At 42.1% G+C, this 20,951-nt stretch overlaps 1 protein-coding gene and 1 non-coding gene across 2 annotated transcripts in view; both read left to right on the top strand.

Moving 5' to 3' along the window:
* The window catches only part of LOC130473173 (centrosome-associated protein 350-like), a 105,243-nt gene that overhangs the window by 70,549 nt on the left and 13,743 nt on the right, over positions 1 to 20,951 (top strand). Inside the window, 10 exon segments of the mRNA XM_056844702.1 lie at positions 1,574 to 1,661; positions 3,154 to 3,300; positions 7,271 to 7,422; positions 8,865 to 9,049; positions 9,934 to 10,148; positions 15,558 to 15,702; positions 16,031 to 16,033; positions 18,705 to 18,883; positions 19,499 to 19,635; positions 20,109 to 20,191. Coding sequence (XP_056700680.1) covers positions 1,574 to 1,661; positions 3,154 to 3,300; positions 7,271 to 7,422; positions 8,865 to 9,049; positions 9,934 to 10,148; positions 15,558 to 15,702; positions 16,031 to 16,033; positions 18,705 to 18,883; positions 19,499 to 19,635; positions 20,109 to 20,191 — 1,334 coding nt within the window.
* TRNAV-UAC (transfer RNA valine (anticodon UAC)) lies at positions 12,671 to 12,744 on the top strand. Its single transcript has one exon. It is a non-coding gene; the product is annotated as a tRNA-Val (tRNA).

The following is a 20,951-nucleotide window of genomic DNA, read 5'->3' on the forward strand; positions in this document are numbered from 1 at the left end:
GAGGTCCTTGGAGGAAAAATGGGATAAAAATCTAATAGATGTAATAACTTCACAGATCCCGACAAGCATAGAGTTCCCAGTCATCGTTCCCGCTCCTCAACTGCTTTCTAGAATAGGACCCCCTTTCCCCAAAATGAGGGTGGCGAACCCTGCTCTAGGGAGTCTCCAGGCTTTGATCCTGTGAGACATTATGATGGCAAATAGATATGGGGTCCAACCTTGAATGATGTGGTGTAAGAGCCTCCGCTCGCAAATGAGTTGTTGCTTGTACACTGCCAAGAACAGCTGCTATTGCCAGCTACGTAGAAGGGATATTGTACTGAGCTTTTCCCTGGCTAGAAAATGGGAGGACAAGGTACGACTAAATCAACCTATCAGGTAGCTTAGAAAGTGCAGGGTTACATTCTCTTAAGGCCAAACAGCTTATTGTGGAACTCTGCATCACTGCAAACCCTCCTCTTTTATCTTTGGTAGTAATCTGTAAGAACAGGGCTACTACAGACACCAGAAATCACTGGTTGGACCTCTAACCCCTTACTTGCACTGGATACCACAGCATGCGGCATCATTTAACAGTTTTACATGCTTTTACAACTATGTGTACCTTCTTAGAGCTGGGGTTTCAGTCTGTGTTTTTTTGAATTTACATTCAAAATAAAAGTGCTGTGCACTAAGTGGAAGTTAAATCATGGAGGGAGAATGTGTGTGATAAAATAACCAACAATGTGGCTTCTGTACATCACTGTAAACTTCAGGCTTTATTAAAGAGACAGAGTGATATGGTACTGTTCTATTCTCAGTAAAGCAGGGGTAGGGAACCTTTTTTTCGCCAAGGGCCATTTGGATATTTATAGCATTATTTGCGGGCCATACAAAATTATCAACTTAAAAATTAGCCGACCAAGCCCCAAGCAGGCAGCTGCCCCAGATGACACCCCCCTAGCACAGGCAAGCAGGCAGGCATCCAACCGGTGGTGCACTCGCCCACCTGGTGGCACAGGATGGTCTGTTGCACCAGCTGGATGTAGATGTCCAGCCGCACGCCAGAGTTGCTCCTGCTCTGCATGGTCGGGGCCGGATTTTAAAGCTGGCTCCTGCTACTCTGCCTGCAGGGATGAAATGAGGACACACTGGCTAAGAACTTGCCCCCTTTAACCCCTCCATTGTTGCCACTTCTGCCCCCAGCCCTCTTGTAGTACCGAGATAATACATTTCTCCATGGCCCAGGTGGGAAAGGGTTAACACAGTTTCTTGGGCGGTCCTAGCAGCTCCATAGCTAACTATTCTTCTGCGAGGGGGGGAAAAGGTTTATTTTCTTGGCAAAACAAACTCACATTCGCCTTGAATAGAGGCTATTCCTGTCTGCGGGAGGGGGCGGATCACCAGTCTTAGATCCTTCCGAGCTAGAGATCTGCCAGGACCCACAAAGGGTCAGACCAAATGATTTTGCGGGCCTTAAATGGCCCACGGGCCTGGCGTTCCCCACTCCTGCAGTAAAGAAATATAAAAATGAAAAACTGGTGCAGGTTATTCTGTTGAAAATGTGAACCTCTTTTGCTGTGGATTTCCCCAGGCACTTAAGAGACAAAGGAGAGGATGACAAGATGCCACCTATCCGAAAGAAACAGCGTGGCCTGATTCTGAAGCTGCAGCAGGAAAAGGTAAAAATTGGGGTTGCCCCCATCTTCCATTGGTGCTTACAATTGTTTCCAGCTGGGGGGCGCACCTTTCCCAGCCCAGAACAACCAGCCCACAGCAGTGCACCATTTAATTATTTAATCAGTGCACCATTTGATCAGTGTCAGTTGGGGGGGGGACCCGATTGTTTGGTTTTAAAAGAATGGGTAAAGCTGGGCTCCAAGTCCGGAAACAAGATCTCCCTACTTCTCTTGTTTTAAAAGCAATGGGTAGAACTTGCCTCCTTATACCCATTGCTTTGCACTTGATCCGCGGGTAGACCTTGTCTCCAAGTCTAGGGACAAGGCCTACCTGCTTCTCTGGTTTTAAAAAAATGGGTAGACCTTGCCTTTGTACTCGGAGAAAAGGTCTACCTGTGGATCTAGTGCAAAACAATGGGTAGACCTTACCTCCGAATGGGGAGGCAAGGTCTACCCATTGCTTTCAATAGGAAAAGCAAAAAAGCTGGATAGTTTTCTGGCTTTTCAGCTATCTGGCATAGTGGTGATTCCCAGTTTTGATATTTGATTGAAAATAAACCCCCAAAAAGCTGTTTGGGATATCAATATGCACACCCCTAGTCCTGGGTCTGGAAAGGTGGTTTAGAACAAATGTGTCACACACAGAAAGTCCTCAGTTTCTGACACTGGCATCTCCATATATGTTTTAAATTGATAAAAGGATCTCCTGTAGAAGGGCTGGAAACAATGTATGGATGAGACCCTCACTTTCCACCACCTTTCAGAGTAGACAATGCTGTGCTACAAGGACAACTGGTCCATCTTGGTACAAGGCAGTTTCGTATGTTCAAGGCTGCAATCCTGTATATATTGCATGGCAGTAAGCCCTATTGAATTCAGTGGGACACATTTCTGAGTAAATACGCAAATGATCAGACAAACTCCCTGGCTACTGCATTTGGAATAGCTTTTTAGCAGAAATCAGTAACAAACCTGATTTCATTTTTTTAAAAGGCTCCTCTATTCTTACCTTCTAGAGAGCACAAGGGCAGGAGAGCAAAATGGAATGCTTTTCACAACAGTCTCTGGCTGAGAAAATATCAAGAGGGACAGGGAAGCAGAAAGGGTCTCCAAAGACAGGTATTCCATTAAGAGAAGTTGCTTCTGAGACACAGAAAAGCCTCAGCTGAAAAGAAAAATGTAAATCAGCTGCAAGCCTAATGTTGCAAAGCTCTTAAAGTACAGTGCAGCAGACTCCTTTGCCTTAAAAGGCACTTGCTGGGATGAAAAGCATCCTCACTGATGGGAAGCAAGTTTGCGAACACTGCTTGTAGTGAATAAAAGACAATAAAGAGGATAGAGGAGAATAAAAGGAGCAGTAGATGGAAAAGAACCTGCTGAGCAGCAGAATGAACAACAACAAAAACAAGAAGGTGAAATGAACAAGAAGGAAACCTCTGAAGATGAGAACATTACTACTCTTTTTGTTTTGATTTGATTTATTGTACTTATATAGGCAGAAATTAAACGTCTTCAGGAGGCTAATAAGGCTGCCCAGAAAGAGAGACAACTTATTCTTGAGCAGCAGGAAGAGATAGAGCAAATACACCAAACTACTATGAAACTGCAAGAAAAACTGAAATCTGCAGGGGAAAATAAGCTGGTAAGTTGCAACAACTGGAATCCTGCCTCTGGGAAGTATCTTGTTAATATTCTTTGTGCCAGTGTGGTTCTCAAGTTAAAAAAATAAACATTTCCTGCAATAGAAAGGAGGGCTGTAATTTTTTATTAATAAATAACTGAACCTGAAAACTCTCTCTCTGATCTTTTTAGCAAGATTAATTCTATTAGTGATTTGTAAAAAGATCATAATAAAAACATCAACCTAAAGAAAGCAATACAAATATTATAAAACAATATTCAGCAGCCTAAAATATTAAGAAGAGAAGTTGGTTTTTGTACTCTGATTTTCTCTACCTTTAAGGAGTCTCAAACATGCCTTCCCTTCCTCTTCCCATAACGGACACCTTGTGAGGTAGGTGGGACTGAGAGAGTTTGGAAACAACTGTGATTAGCCCAAGGTCACCCAGCAGGCTTCATGCATAGGAGTGGGGAATCAAACCCAGTTTTCCAGATTAGAATCCTCTGCTCTTTTTTTTTTATTTTTTTTTAATATAAATTTTATTGGGTTTTATGATAGAAATTTTCCATTGCATTAAACAACATCTATAACAATATCGAATTTCAATTCTAACCTAAAGTTGTTATAATTCCATATCATATAATAAAAAAGAGAAAAGAAAAAAGAAAAAAAGAAATGGAAAATTTTTTGACTTCCCCATCACCTCTATCTGCCTCTTAATAAAAAGTTCCTCCCGTCATAGGTAATCTAATCTTGATAAAATATCAATACCATATATAAAAACCCATAATCTGTTAGTAAATATAATTATGCTTATTCAATATAAAAAAAAAAATCAAAAATAATCCTCTGGATCAGATTAGAAAATATTCTTCCATTCTTCCCAATTTTAACTCATATTCACAATAATGCATCCACGCCCCCCATTCCCCCAAAAACCGAACGTCATTTTCTTCATTTAGAATAGCTGTGAGTTTTGCCATTTCTGCCACTTCAAACATTTTAACAATCCAGTCTTTTTTCTCTGGAGTTTCTAGCCCTTTCCATTTCGCTGCATAAAGCAGTCTCGCAGCTGTTGTGGCATATATCAGAAAAGTTCTTTGTGTTGCTAAGTCGTCTGGAATCATACTCAATAACATCATTTCTGGTGTTTTGGATATATTCTTTTGTAGTATTAATCTCAGTTCGTTATAAATCATGTCCCAGAAGTCTTTGGCTTTGTCACAGGTCCACCACATGTGATAAAAGGAACCAATTTCTTTGTTACATTTCCAACAAGTAGGGGACATCGTTTTATAAATCTTTGCAATTTTCTTGGGTGTTAGATACCATCTATACATCATTTTATAGATGTTTTCTCGCACTGACTGTGCTTTTATTCCTTTTAAATCTTTAGACCATAATCTTTCCCATTTATTTAAAACAATATCATGTCCCACATTTTGAGCCCAATCGATCATAGTTGGTTTAATCGTGTCCTGCTCACAGTATATTGTTAAAAGGAGATTATACATTTTAGAAATCAGCTTTGTATTATTGTCTAGTAGAATCCTTTGAAAAGGAGATTTTTCTTTAGAGAAACCTTTTTTTGCATCTTGTACAAAAACTGATTTGATTTGGTAGTATTGAAGCCATTGTAAATCATCCTTGAGCAGTTGAAAGTCTTTTAGTGAGCATTTCTTTCCTTCCCAATTAGTTAGATCTTGATAAGTAATAAATTTGTCTGGTCTAAGTGGGCGCAAAGTTAGCATTTCTTGGGGCGATATCCACATCGGTGTTTCTGGTTCCAAAATGTGTTTATATCTCATCCAAATACGAAGTAGAGAGGACCTGATTATATGATTACGGAATGTTGCTTGTAATTTAATTTTATCATACCACAAATAACCATGCCATCCACTTAAGTTATTATAACCTTCCAAGTCTAGCAAACGTACATTTGACAAATTCATCCAGTCTTTTAGCCATACTAAAGCTACCGCTTCAGCATAGAGTTGAAAGTTAGGCAGTGCTAAACCTCCTCTAGTTTTTAAATCCACCAAGTATTTATAAGCAGTCCTTGGTTTTTTTCCTTGCCAGATGAAGTTTGAAATGTCTTTCCTCCAAGTTTCAAAATATTTTGTTTGTGATATTATTGGTAAATTTTGGAATAAGAAGAGCATCCTCGGTAAGACATTCATTTGGATCGTTGAGATACGTCCCATTAATGACAATTTTTTGTTTGACCATATAATCATATCAGTTTTAATCTTACCCCATAACTTGAGGTAATTGTTGGTTAACAGATCTTTATTCTTTGCAGTGATCCAAATTCCCAGGTATTTAACTTTGTTAGCTTTCTCCCAGCCAGTATATGATATAAATTCCTGTTGTTGTATTTCCGATAAATTTTTAAATATTATCTTTGTTTTTTCTTGATTCACTTTAAAGCCAGATACTTTTCCAAAATCATCCAAAGTCTCCTGAAGTATATTCATTGACTGTGTTGGGTTTTCCAAAATTAGCAGTAGGTCATCCGCGAATGCTCTCAACTTAAATTCATGTTTTTTAATTCTTAGCCCGCGGATGTCCTCCATACTTCTTAGTTTCACACATAGCGGTTCCAACACCAACAAAAATAAAAGTGGAGACAAGGGACATCCCTGTCTAGTCCCTTTCGTGATTTGGCAGTTATCTGACATTGATTCATTAACCAAAATTTTAGCTTGTTGGGAGGTATAAATAGCCGATATACCTTTCTGAAAACGATCTCCAAAATTCAATTTATCCAAAATCCGTTTCAAAAAGTTCCAAGAGACCATATCAAAGGCTTTTTCTGCATCCAAAAATACAAAAGCCGCAGTTTGTTGAATATTATGGTCATAATATTCCAGTGAATCTAGTAAAATTCTTACATTGTCTTTTATTTGCCTTCCTGGTATAAAACCTGCTTGGTCCTCATGTATAAGATCCTTAATAAATTGCTTTATCCTACATGCCAAAACCGAAGCAAAAATTTTGTAATCCACATTTAAGAGCGATATAGGTCTGTAATTAGATGTTTTTTTCTGGATCTCTTCCTTCTTTGGGTATCAGTGATATAAATGCGTGTGACCAAGTCTCCGGGGATGTTCCCTCGTCCAAAATTGCATTGTAAAGTGAACCAAAAAATCCAACTAAATTGTCACTAAAAGTTCTATAAAATAGTGCAGTAATTCCATCTGGTCCAGGTGTTTTATCCGTTTTTTGTCTCAATATTGCTTCTTGTATTTCTTCCCTTGTTACTGGAGCTTCAATACATTCTCTCTGGGTCATTGACAAAGCTTTCATCTGTATTGAGTTTAGAAATTTGTCTATTTTCTGTTTTGGAGTATTTTCTTTCTGATATAACTTAGAGTAAAATGTAGAATCCTCTGCTCTTAATCATGCTGGCTCTCAGTCCTCCAGCTAGAAGTAGAGCATAAACATGACTTTAAAAGATGGTACCCCCTCAGTTAACCCCTTGGCAAAAAGAAATGTTTTAGCCTGGCACCTAAAGGCCAGTTAGGTGGGTACCAGGTAAGCCTTAAAGGGAGGGCATTCCAAAGGCAAGGTGCCACTGCTGAAAAAGCCCTGTCTCTGCTCAGCAACTGTCTCACCTATGCAGATAGAAAGAGCAGGGCTTGGAAAGAAGACCTTAACTGGCAGTCGGGACAGTATGGGAGGAGGCAGTCCTAATAAGCCTGGGTAGCACTTTATTCAAACTTAATTCAGATAGCGATTAAAGGGGAATAATTAATATGTGGAAAATGGCAAAACATCACAATTCTGCATTCCATACATTTTCCAGTTCACAGCAGATGTTGGTGTTCCACTTATGTGGAAACTGCAGTTTTCCATAAAATAATTTAAAATGCCCCGTTTCATTTTACCCATTTTCATTTTTCCATTTGACAAGCTGAATGTCAGCGCTGGGAACTAGCATAACATGATGCCTCTTGTTGTTGATATTGCTTGACTTTTTTTTGGGCAGGAGCATTGCAGTGAAGATGGTGGGAAACAAACACACTCTTCCAGCCCACTGCCAGTCGATGCAGAGACCAGTAGCCCTTCTTCTGTCTCCAGCAGTGAGACTCATAGCATCATGCAGAAATTAAAGAACATGCGCAACCGAGTGGATGAGAAGTAACTATTTTTATTTTTTGTTGGTTGAGGTTATTTTCTTATTGTGAAAGTTTCCGGCGTAAGAATTTTTTTGTTTTAAATCATAGGCAATATTTAAAATTATGTTAGCAGAACTTTGGAATATGCACCAGGTTTTCATACATACATTGGGATTTTTCAACCCTCTACCAGCCCTTCAAAAAATAACTTTGAAGTCTCTGAAAAGGCAGCCAATGCCACACTATGGGTTGCCATCATAACTAGAAAGGGGCTTAGGGCTGCCAGGTCTCTCTTGGCCACCAGCAGGTGGTTTTTGGCGTGGAGCCCGAGGAAGGTGGGGTTTGGGGAGGGACTTCAATGCCGTAGAGTCCAATTGCCAAAGTGGCCATTTTCTCCAGGTGAACCGATCTCTATCGGCTGGAGATCAGTGGTAATAGCAGGAGATCTTCTGCCAGTACCTGGAGGTTGAGCAACCAAAATAAACACCTCTGTGCTGATACCACCGGTAAGGAAATGAGTACAGGAGAGGCTAGTATAACCAATTAAACACAGCTGGTGTATAACAAGGTGTATTGGGTGCCTTAAATGACAAACAACAATAACAAAGACAAGAAACTATATACAATACTCTATGAATAGTCCACCAGGGGTACTAATATCACAAGTTCAAGGACAGGTGAGTAGTGAGGAAATCTTCATAACAAAGTTGCAAGGGAAATCTTCATAACAAAGTTGCAAGGGAGACTATCGTTTGTATTCTTCTTCAGCCCTGTTTAGTTGAAGTCATATCAATTACAAAAATATTCCATACTCCCATAGGGATGAAAAAACAACTATGTAGAATATAAGTAATAAGGTTCCAATTCAGGATACAACATTTCAAAAACATAGTTGTAAAGACAGGTTCAGCCGTTCCCGCTGCGGGCTGACCAGCAACCCCCTCATCCCGAATTCTAAGTGGCTGTCAGTGTCTGGCCAGTCTGAAGAAGCTGCCTCTGGACCGGGGGGAGCGGGGGGGGGGGTAGTGACCCTGGCAGCCACCAACAGTAAGTGCATTCTCTGCACATGCGGAAAGAACACTTTATTTAGTGGGGGGGGGGGATTTAAACCCCCAGGGTTTTTAAGTTTCAGATTTTTCTGCAGACCCAGGGGGTCCTCTGAGTCTGCAGAAAAACCTGTTGAGAGTCAGTCTGCCCCCTATCTGTGGATTTAAGTATCTGCAGCAAGGGGGAGGACTTGGGAATTAGATATATATAGATACCCTAAGCATTGGAGTACACTTAGGAAAGAAGCTTGAATCTCCCAGGTGCACTTTGTCATGAAGTTTGCTTATAGTCTAGTAGTCATGGAAAGAACTTCAAATACTTTTTTCCCGTGGCTACCATATCTTGAATACAGGTAGGGTATCTTTCTGCTACAGCTCTTGGTTTTGGTGACTGATTTCTCAATGTTTGTTTTGCGAGGTTCTTAACAAAGCGAGAGCAAAAACTGATGCAGCGGCGCCAGCACGCCGAAGAACTGCTGCAGTGGAAACGCCGTCTAGATGCAGAAGAAGCAAAGATACGTCAGATAGAGAAACAAGCCTGGGCTGCTTGGGACAAAGAACTGCTTGAAACAGTAGCAGCAGGAGACCAGGAGGACCAGAAAGGTAGAAAGAATGAAAGGGTGCCTGAGAGAGGGAGACTAAGGCCCTGGTCAGCACTCAGTGGGGTGCCAGTTTTGTGGGTAAGACCTGTGCATTGACCTCCCACAACGCTGGGTTTCTATCAGAGGGATTTTTCTTGTGATCCTGAGTGCAGTTGCTTGGAAGTATATCTTGCTGGTATCACTTGCAATTATTTCCAAGGAAATCCCTTCAAGCTTATGATGTAAATACCCCGAGCAAAGGAGTACTAAAATATACAAAACTCTCCCCCACCCCATCTGTGCTACTTCATACTCTGTTTTCCTGCAGTAAGAGGATCTGTGATATTTCAAACAAACAACTATTCCCAAATAATTGTTAATTTGAGCAATTCACTAAAATGTGGTTTCCCATTCAGGATTACACTGGATGAGTAAAAGCAACATTCTTTGAGAGCGGTTTAAATGGCCCAAACATGGTAAAAACTCATGCTTAATTCTGCCGTAGCAGCCTTGTGTTTATGCAACATTTGAAATTAAGGAGTGGGTAACCTTTAATGTTCACCCTTCCCCCCTTTTTTGGTTCTCATCACCAGAAGATGAAAAAAATATACATGAGTATCTGGGTTTCTGCTGTGGTGGTTGGCTTATCACAGAAATCAGCACTGTATGCGCTTGTGCTGTAAACAGTCAGTGCATTTTCATACTTTTATTCCATTGCAGTTGAGTCACTATCAAATACCTTCACTAGTGTGTGTAGTTTTTTTGTTTTCAGTTCTGCCTGATTTGGGTCTGTGTTATCCAAGAAAGGAGGTCAGATTTAGGAAGGTAAAAGACGTAGAGCCATTGAAGATACACACGAAGGGGGAGGGTATTCTTGCTTGCTTGACCTACAGTATTTCATCTCAGGAATGGCCAGTGAAGAAGATTCTCCAGTGCCACCTTGTCCTCGCTTCAACAGTGGCACCTCTGTCCCAGAGGAACTGGGCAATCTAGCTGTTGAGTCTGGCCCACCAAAGGACTCTGAGGTTCAAGGGCAGCTGGGAAGCCCACATCGCACTACGCTTATGGAAGAAATGGTTTATACGCAGGAAATCAAATCTTCTGCCTCACCTGGAAAACCTGTGAGTACACTTGTTCATCACAGTACTAAAGAAACAAGGCTTTCCAGTCACCATTCTAGAAATGTGGAGTTGATATCTGACAAAGGGCAACAAGGGAGAAGAGTGAGGCTACTGCAGGGAGCAGGAGGCTTTTGGTGCCTGAAGATGATACAGGAGTGAAGGTCCCTCCCTTTGGGGAGGGGCTGTGGCTCAGTGGTAGAGCCTCTGCTTTGCATGCAGAAGGTCCCAGGCTCAATCCCTGGCATCTCCAGTTAAAGGGACTAGGCAAGTAGGTGATGTGAAAGACCTCTGCCTGAGACCCTGGAGTGCCGCTGCTGGTCTGAGTAGACAATACTGACTTTGATGGAACAAGGGTCTGATTCAGTATAAGGCAGCTTCATGTGTTCATGTGTCACAGGCAGGGATGTGTTTGGGTGCAAGAGATAAAAGGGGCAAGGCCGTTGCAAGTTTTAAAGGTAAGGATGGGGAGTTTGTGTTAGATCCAAAGGGAACAAGAAAGCAATGCAGGGATCTAAATAGGGACATTGCCTTACTAGAGCAGCATGAGAAGTGAATGATTTGGGTGGCAGAATGCTGCATAGGTGTGACAATGGAAGATTGGAGAGAAGAGAGTTGCAGTTATCAAGGTGAGAGATGACCAGAGTGTGAAGCAGAATTTCCCTGATGGGACAGAGAGGGAAGATTGTGTGTTGTTTCCAGTGTTGTAGAGAGAGAAGGGACATGGCCCGGTGACAGACTGCACACGAGGACAAAGGAAAGACAAGCATAAGGCCCAGGTTAACTTCAGGTGGTCCTTAGAAATGGCTGTGAAGAGTGTTCGAGGAGAGGTGGACATGGGAGGAAACACGAGTTCACTCTTGAGCATACTGAGCTTGGGACAGAAGTGAGACATCCAAGCAGCAATGTAGGACAACAGCTGGAGACTTGGGATGGCTGGAGGGAGAAGATTGAAGGATGGAGAGACAAAGCTGGGTTTCATCATTGTAGAGATAGTCCTGAATGCCATGCAGTTTGATGAGGTCACCCAGCGACCGTGTGGGAAGGGCAGAGTAGAGAGCCAAGATGGGGAGAGAGCTGATGAAGAGCTTTCCCTGTGGAAATCTGAATAAGCAGTTAGACTGGCAGAAAGAAGTAGGAAGCTGATGATAGAATAACAGAGGCCCAAGGAGTGAGTGGAGTCAAGCAAGAGCAAGTGATGATCTGTATCAAGAGTTGTAGAAAGACCCCAGATAATGAGGAGAGATTATTAAGGAGATGGTCCGTGACTCTGGTAAGGAAAATTTCTGTGGGGTGCAGAAACCAGATCGTAGTGGGTCAGATCAGATGGAGCCTGGAGGGTAGAGAAAATTGAGACAGGGGGAATGAGTTGCATGCTGTAGGAATTTGGAGGTCAGAAGCCAAAGGAAACTTGGGCAGTAGGGGAGAGAGGGAGATTTTTTGTTTTGTTTTTGAGAATAGGGCAATGAGTGCCGCTCTGGCCTTGCAGAACAAATTCTTTGCCCTGGGCCCTAACGCAAGTACCTGGCATAAGGACTCTAACTTATAGTACCACTTTCCAAGGATTATCTGGTATCTGAGCTGTGGGTTGGTCAAGTGTTTGCAGGGGATCAGGGGAGACATAGCAGCAAAAAGAGAGAGAGAAAATAAATAACCTGAAGCATAGCAAAGTAGGCACTCCTATTCTGAAGAGACATGGAGTTCTTGTGCCAATGGCATGAGCTGGCTTCACCTGTCAAGACTGGTTGAAATGAGTCACAGTTTCCTGCTGGGAATTTGTCAATGTTAGTGTGTTTTCCTCCTTTAAAGGTATATGTCAGTAGGGGAAATCTGTTGAGCACTAAGGATCAGGCTGGAGGTGTCTCATGAGCCAGACTGTAGACAATTTTCTATCCATTTTACTAATCATTCCCATGAACTCATGACCCTCTTATGCAAGAAGACTATTTTGAATTGTGTCCTTGCACATGTTCGCTTACCATATTTTCTCTCATGTTTTTTCTCTGCATTCATAGGAACCAGAAACATGCTATAAAAGAAAAAGCAGTGATGGTCAGGATTTTTGCAAGTGTATGCCATTGGGGTTAGGGAGGTTCTGTATCTATCTGTTGCCACCTTTTGGTAGCTAACCATCTAAAAAGGCTAAGGCTAACCATCAAAAAAGGGGTTTTCAGGCAAACAAACCTACTTTCAGACCTCTTCCTGCCTCAAGACTGTAAAGTCTTTTCTCTTCAAGCATAGACTACAACTGTGATCAAAATAAAGCTCTGCCAACGAAACCAATTGTATTACAAATACTTTACACTGAGGTCCCACAAGGTTCTTCTGTTCAAAGCTTAAATGTACGATCTACATGAGAAGTGCAAATACCACTAGTAGGTTCCAATTACATATTTCAGCTATTATTTATGGGCTCCTGCCCCCACCAATGTGAAGCCTGGTTTGGAAGCTCCAACCTAGCACAAAACACACCACCAAGTTACTGGCAACTAGTCATTGAGAACATGGTGTCTCCTCATAGTGGGGAAGAGCTATGGCTCAATGGTACAGCATCTGCTTTACATGCAGAAGGTCCCAGGTTCAATCCCTGGCATCTTCAGTTAAAATGATCAGGTAGGAGATGATATGTAAGACCTCTACCTGGAGAGCTGCTCCATCGGAGTAGACAGTACTGACCTGGATTGACCAAAGGGTTGGTTCAGTATAAAGGCAGCTTCATGTGTGTTCACTGATACTGAGAGAACGCCATTGCTGCCCAGCAGAATTCAAAGTGATGTTTATTACCTTTAAAGCTGTAAGGAGTCTGGAGCCTTGTACTTGGAAGAATGTTTATCCCCATTCATGTCTGCCCACTGCTTGAAATTGTCTGTGGAGGCTCTTCTGTGAGTGATGCCAGAAGTATGGTGGATGGTAGAGAGAGGGAGTTCTCCACAATGGGACATCACTTATGGAATTCTGTCTCTGCCATCTCACCTGGGGTGCCTAGGTTAGGCACCAGGCAAAAAGAGTGCTTGTCCAAATGCCACTGCCACCCTGCCCCTAAGCTAAAGTGTGCCATCAGGTCGCAACCGACTGATGGCAACCCCATCCTGGGGTTTTCAAAGCAAGAGATGAGCAGTGGTGATTTGCCATTGTCTGCCTCCGCATAGCAATCCCGGTCTTTCTGGATGGACCCCATCCAAGTACTAACTATGGCCAGCCCTGCTTAGCATCCATGCTCTAAAAAGATCGAGCTAATCGGGCTATGTAGGCTGCTACCCTGCCCCTAAGATGATTCAATTCACTCTTTTGGATTTATACTGTCCTATATTCCCCCCCCTTCCGACTCTGCAGACACTTCTTCCAAAGCCTCCTCCCCTTCTATCACACATGAATCTTTCACACTCTATAAATAACTGTTTATAAAAAATATCATATACAAACACTTAATTGAAGTTTTCAAGGCAGCCTACAACCAAGGACCCATCATAAATCAACAGAAATTCGATCAAAGAACTCCAACAAAAGACTAGGCAAAAAGAAAGATTTGCTGTGAGGCGCACTGGCCCTTTCCTCTTTCCTAATATTTCTTTCTCCATGATTCTCCTCCATCTTCCTCCTCCCTGATTTTGTCCTTCTGTCTCTTCCTCTTCTCTCTACGTTTCTCCATCTTCCCTACTTGCTTATACTTCAGATTGTTTCATAACTTTCTACATATTCTCCAAAACATACCAGGTAGACTTGCTGAAGGGAAACCTCGCTATTCTAGATGATTCCATTCTAACCAAAAGTTGCAGATGAAACTCCTGTAAAAACTCACAGATTTTGCTAGTTGTTTATTTTTATGTATATATTTATTTTTTTAAATCCACCCTCCCTTTTCCCTCAGACCCAAGGTGGCAAACAATGCAGCAGCCAAGTTGCAAGGACATAAATTATAATAGTCCAACTAAGAAAATTAAAACACAGATCAAAATGTAAATTTTTCAAATTTAAAAACATTCAAGATTTAAAGTACACAGGATCAACAAATACAGGAGTAGAACGATCACAACCAAATCTGCTTTAATAATTTATTCTTCACCAGTTACTCTCTGGAATATTTGCTTTTCTAAATGTTGCAAATTAAGGTGCCACCCTTACCCACTCTGGCAGACCATTCCAAAGGGCTAGGCTGACCATGGAAAAGGCCCATGATCATATTGTAGTTGTACAGTAGGGTTGCCAGCCTCCAGGTGGGGCCTGGAATTCTCCTGGAATCACAACTGATCTCCAGCTTATAGAAATCAGTTCCCCTGGAGAAAATAGCACTTTCAGAGGGCAAACTCTATGGTATATCGTAGATTCTAGGTGAAATCCCTCCCCAAACTCCCAGGCTCTGCCCCTAAATTTCCAGGAATATTCCAGGCCAGAGTTGGCAACCTTACTGTACAGACAGTCTTAAGGGGAAGTCTCCTTAAGGAAAGGCTGTCTGCAAAACATCACTGGCTTGGGCTGTATACTGGGAGATGGGGTTTGATAAGTATGAGGGCCATAGGACACGAAGAGCTGTAACGGTAATAACCAGCACTTTGAATTGGGCATAAAGCAAATAACATATCTAGTGCAGTTGTCGCAGCACTGGAGTTATACGTTCCAAACATAGGGATGCCAGCCGCTGGGAATCTTTGGGGGATGGAGACTTACCACAAGAGTGTCCCCAAGAGCCATGACATAATTTCTGGCCACAGAAAGCATAGAGTTTTGGGTGAATGCAAGAGAGTCCAATGGCATGGTGAAATCACTTCTGGCTATGTGGCTGGAAATGATGTCATGACATTGCGGGATGCCAGTCTGGCCCTGAATCCCCCCCCCCACTACACAGCTGGATAAAGGGTAGGCAGTGGGGGTCAGGGCCAGGCATTCCCTCACCTGGCAAATGACAAACCTATCTGAGTGACTGACTCCAAAAAGGAGCCTTGCTATCCCATTTTGTACCAATTGAAGCTTCTGAGATGTCTTCAAAGGCAGCCCCATGTACAGCATGCTACAGTAATCCAATCTGGAGATTACAGTAGCATGGATCAGTGCAGCCCGGTTGGCAGAATCTAGATAAGGGGCCAACCTATGAGCTGGATGCAACTGAAAGAAGGCAGTCCTAGCAACAGCACCGACCTGCATATTCATTAACAAGTCTGGGGCCAGGAGCACCCCCAAGCTCTTAACTTGATCTGCTGTGGAAAGCTTGACCTCATCTAACCCCATATTTGGTATTTCTAGGGATTTATGACATCAGAAGGCTTTCCATACAGTGTGCTAGAGGTCATAATGCAAGGTTGTTTTTTTAAAAAAAAGGCAAATTTGGATTGGGAAAGGGCGGGGTACAAATTGAATAATTAAATATAAATAAGTAAATAATACAAGCAGATTACTTTTTCTTTCCCCTTTGGACAGTCTCTTTCTAAAAGCAGCACATCCTTTTCAAACCAAGGGTCCAGCAAAGGGACCCCCAGAGCTGGAGGGCAGCAGCCTTTACCAGTAAAATCTCAGGAGGTATCCTATAGTTGGTCTGATGAGTCATTATCTATGACCCAGTCAGGTAAGGATTAGACTTCTTGATGATTACCATGTATTTCCAGCAAGCTCCGAGTGTAGGCAGCTAGCACATTATACTCTTCATTTACATTATAAAAACTGTATGTGGTTGCTTAGATAGATATTGCTGTGGAAGAGGATATGCATCAATGGTTTCTGCCTAGGAATCTTCACTGCATTAAGTAACAGTATTCTTTCTTTTAGGGGGCAGATGGAGTTGTCTAAAGTACAGACAGTTGTGTTTAAAAAGACACGGTTCTGAGAAAGTTAAGAGGTGCTCTCATAGTTGGATAGAAATCAACAATACACAAGTATTTAAATTGCGCTTTCAGTCCGTCATTCTTATTAATAGGACTTAAGTGTTTTTACACCACTAGCAAAATGCAGGGCCCTGCCCTGAGGATGGTCATACAAAGCAGGGAGGAGCTGGAGATGCCTACAAGAGATGGACATAAGTAAAGGCAGCCTTTGTTGTGATTGGGGCTGAAGATTAGAAGCTTCCACTGGTGGGTTCATGGGAAAAGGGATGTCCTAGGATCATGAGATGTTCTAGGATCAGTTGTACCCAGTATTATTTTGCAGCGTGTAAGACAGTTCCTTTAAACTGTACAGATCCAAGAATCTTTGCTCAATTCCCCCGGATCTTTATATTTTAAAGCAACAACATAAAAAATTAATTAAAATGAAAAAGAGAGAAGCTACTAAGGCAGCTTGGCTTCATCTCATCCAGGCTGCCAAACTTAAAAACTCCTTGCTTTTTTGGAAAATTGTCTCTGGTGGTATGCAGTCAGATCATTCTTACCCTTTTTGTGAGATTCCAGCAGAATCTTGGGAGATGCATTTTACAGCAATATACTCATCAGATCCCGAACAGGAGGCTCCCTTACCCACAAGTCTGAAAAATTTTCCACCTTGGCAGCCAGTTACCACCACAGAAGTTAAAAGGCTGATAGGCCAATTAAGACTGGGGAAAGCACCAGGGAGCGATTTGATTCCTCCAGAATTGATTAAAACAGATATAGACTGGTGGGTACCAGTTCTCGCAAAGCTCTTCACTTATATAGATCAAACTGCACAGATTCCCAGAGACTGGGGTTTGGCCATTATCATTCCAATTTACAAAAAAGGGATGAAGTCAGATCCATCAAATTATCACCCTATAAGCCTTCTTAGTGTGGTGAGCAAACTTAATCTAGACACCTGTCCTGGAAGCTCTGGGACTGGCTCGATAGAGAGGAGATTCTAGCAGAAGAACAAGCTGGATTTAGAAGAGGCCGTTCCATAATAGACCAATGCCTGATTCTACGCCACTTGGTGGAGAAATACACTGATAGATCGCAGGGGGCCCTTTACACAGCCTTCGTTGATTACAAGATGGCATTCGATAGCATCTCACGTAACAGACTCTAGAAAAAATTAGAATCTTCTACTATAGATCGGAGACTGCTTGTTCTCATACGTACACTTCATGAGAATAATCATTTGGCAGTGAGATGTAACATCCGTGGCCATTTATCACACAAGATACCAGTTAAAAGAGGAGTGAAGCAAGGATGTATTTTAGCTACACTGCTCTTTAACTTTTATGTAAACTCTATGGTACGATGCCTATCTAACCCTAATTTCCACCCACCCAACATGGCAAACAGACCAATCTCCACACTCTTGTATGTGGATGACACGGTAATCTTAGCGCATACAGAGGTAGGACTTAGAAGAGTCCTTAGAGCTATGGCGTTTTACTGCAAAGAGGAGCACTTATTAATTAATTTTACTAAGACCAAAATCATGGTCTTCTCTCACAAGACCAGAAAACATAAGTGGCAGATAGATGGCCATGAGATCGACCAACTCAAGATGTTTAGATACCTTGGCATAACATTTCAAGCCTCTGGCTCATGGTCAGCTCAGCTGTCCCAAGTGTCTGAGACATCCCAGAGGACTGCCATGGCAACTTTGAGATTCTCCCTTACAAAAGGGGGTGCCCATATACCTTCTGCCATGAAAGTCTTCCAGGGAAAAGTGATCCCTCAACTCACGTTTGGGTCGCAGATATGCCTCTATAAAAGTTTTCACAAATTAGAAGTAGTCCAGTCAAAATTTCTCAGATCCTTATTCGGTGTCCCTCAATGTATTTCAAATGCACTGATTAGACTGGAAGCCGGGATGGTACCGTTAGAAACACGAGCCTGGTACCATGCCATTTCTTATTGGTTAAAGATGAAATTGTCCTCATCTGGTTTAATTCCCCTAATCTTTGCAGATAATTTCTCCTCAAGATGGATTAATCTAACCGAGGACAAACACCAACATTTAGGTTTATCAAGTACAACTCTCCTAAATCTTGGCTATCAAGGAGCAAAAACAATAGTCAAACAGAGGCTTTGGGACATTGCCCTTCAAGATGACAGATCAAGGGCTTACTCGGTCCCAATAGTGGAGAACTGTAAAAAATTTTCGACCACTCCAAATTACCTCAATACCTTAGAACACCCTAAACATCGGAGAGCCTTCACCTTAGCACGTTTTAATGCCCTTCCATCTGCTCTTCTTGACGGGAGGTATGCCAGCCTCCCTTACGAATTCCACCTCTGTCCATGCCAATCTGGAATGGTGGAAACGGTTGAACATGTGCTATTACACTGCCCATTTTATCAAGACATACGCAAAACGCTCATTGATCCAATTTTGTCTAGCTTCCCAGATAGAGACAGAGTTCACTATACCACTTTATTATTAGATTATTCTGTTAAAGATATTACCTATCAGGTTGCGAGATTCTGTGCTAGGGCATGTGCAATAAGGCAGAAAAAGCTGTTAAAATGACTTTTATGTCAAACAGACTATTTTACCAAGAGCTGTTGTAACTAAATTTATGATTTATTGAGCAAATATCAGACATTCTGTTTTAATTATTATGATATCTCTTTTTGTAAAAACTGGTCTTTGACCGTAATAAACAAATGATGATGATGATGATGATGACAGTTCCTTTCTCTAAAACAGTCAAACTTTCCTTATCAGAAACCACCTCAGATCAGAGCGACGCTGAAAGCCGAATCCGGGCTCTGAAAGATGAGTTACGGAAAAGAAAGTCTGTGGTCTACCAGCTGAAAAAAGAGCAGAAAAAGAGGCATAAGGAGAGGCTGAAAGCCCAGGAGGCTAGCTTGATCAAACAGCTAGAGGTAAGAACCATTTGGAAGAGTCCTTAAATAAGAGCTGAATGGCTAAGAATAATTCTGTAAGAGAAATCTTATGGCAGGTCAGTATTGTCAAGTCTCTTTTGAAATCCACGTCACAATGAACTGTTGTTAGTGTTAGAGAATAGTATTTATCAAGGTTTTCTGACAGTAATGTGTTGAAAATAAAATACTGATTTCTTCATGGATGTCATTTTTGTTAATATAGATAAGCTATTCAGAGAATACAATTCTTGTCTTTAGTTGAGAACTGACTAAGGATATATGCTATGTGTTGCATTGCTGGTGGCTACTAAAGTTCCCTGTATTTCTCCCAGCAGCCCCTGTCGATTCTCCAAAAGCTCATGCTGGAGATTGCTGGCCCACCTGGGTCAATGTGGATCAAGTGTCTGCAGTGCGAAGGGGGGTTTGTGCAAAATCATCCCTTTTCTTACTGTTAGTATTTGTAGCTAGACTAAGAGGTGTCATTTAAAGTAGCTGGAAATAAAAATCAAGCAACAAAATACTTACAAGAATGCCTTTTTCCATGGGCAGCTAAGCCACCCACAGAGATATACTTTGAAAGGACAGTAACTTGTGACTTCTTGCATCTTTTTTTAGACTTATGATGAATTCATCAAGAAGACTGAAGCAGAGTTGAGTCAGGATCTGGAGGCAGCACCTACAGCTAAACCACAAATTAAAACTCCATCTTCTGTTACGGAGAAACCAAAGTTCAAGCCACCCCCACTCCGCAGGTAAACTGAATGAATGCTTCAAGTTAAAGGTGTTGTTTCTTGGGAGCTAAGTCTGATAAGACCCCCACCACTCCTCTATGTGCCCACATGGCATGACTGCCCCACCTCCATCGCCCTGGCCCTGTGGGTGGGGGGGTGATACTCTAATATAGCTTTCTCACACAAGGAAATGGATCTATTTTATGCACATGGGATTGTTATGTTCCCTCATATACAGCTGGTGGCATCTGAGATAGGATAGCCATGCAGGGTGGGTAGGGAGGCAAAGAATGCTCTTGTCTCCTCTCCCCACCATGCGTAGGGGAGTGGTCTGGGGTTGTGTGATCCAATTCAGTCCTAGGTGTGTGCCATTATCTCAAAAGAATTCCCACCCTTCCAGGCTCCTGAGTTTTTGTATCCTTCTGTATGCAGCATTTTGTTCTGTGCTACAGTATTGTTTAAGTATCTGTATTGACTACTTAATTTTTCTCTAGACCTGAGACGGCCAGAAGTTGGAAATCACTAGCTGATTCTGAACACTGCAGGGGGTCACTGAAGTCCATAGCAGAGCATATTGGTATGTAACTAGGGTTGATTCCATGCAAGGAGGATATTCCTGCGGTGGTCATGTTGCCAGTACGGTTGCTGGTAAATTTTCACTTTCAACAGAAATTTCAGAGTGCACAGGGTAATCTTTTCCCCCCACCATTATTAGCCCTGGTTTCCATTTCACACCACATGCATGTTGTTTTGGCTCCTGCTCCACTGTTGTCATGCTGGTGTCATGATTCTCCAAAAAATTTTGGTACTTTGCGTTGCTTGAGAATACTGCAATTCTGCACCCTCCTTTAAAAACAACAACAACCTGTTCATTCACTCAGTTGCAGCACTGAACAACATGATGCCCCCTCCCATCTCACTGTGTAATGAATTTGTTCCTCCCTATATTTAGGCTCCATTGCAGTGCTGAATAAGACACTGATGCTAATTCCCTCCCCACACTAATGCTGATTCCCCCCCCTCCCCAGTCTCCATATATTTGGGCTTGACTTCAGTACTGGGCTGATTTCCCCTGCCCAGAAAGATGCTTTAATAAAAGGCAGGGACTTTAGACAGTACTACTGTGTATAGTATGTGCTATCTGTGGCTGTACAATCCTACTGTGTAATTTCTTCATTGTTTAACATGTTGTATCAACACTTATGCTTTGTTTCAGCCCCATTTCAGTTTTCTACTTGATTTCGGATTTCTACAATCCTTATCCTATTGCATTGTTTATTGGATGTCCATCCCGTTGACTGTATTGACTTAGGGCCAAAATACATAATATGCCCTAC

Source organism: Euleptes europaea, chromosome 2, assembly GCF_029931775.1.
Source record: "Euleptes europaea isolate rEulEur1 chromosome 2, rEulEur1.hap1, whole genome shotgun sequence".
NCBI classification, from domain to species: Eukaryota; Metazoa; Chordata; class Lepidosauria; order Squamata; family Sphaerodactylidae; genus Euleptes; species Euleptes europaea.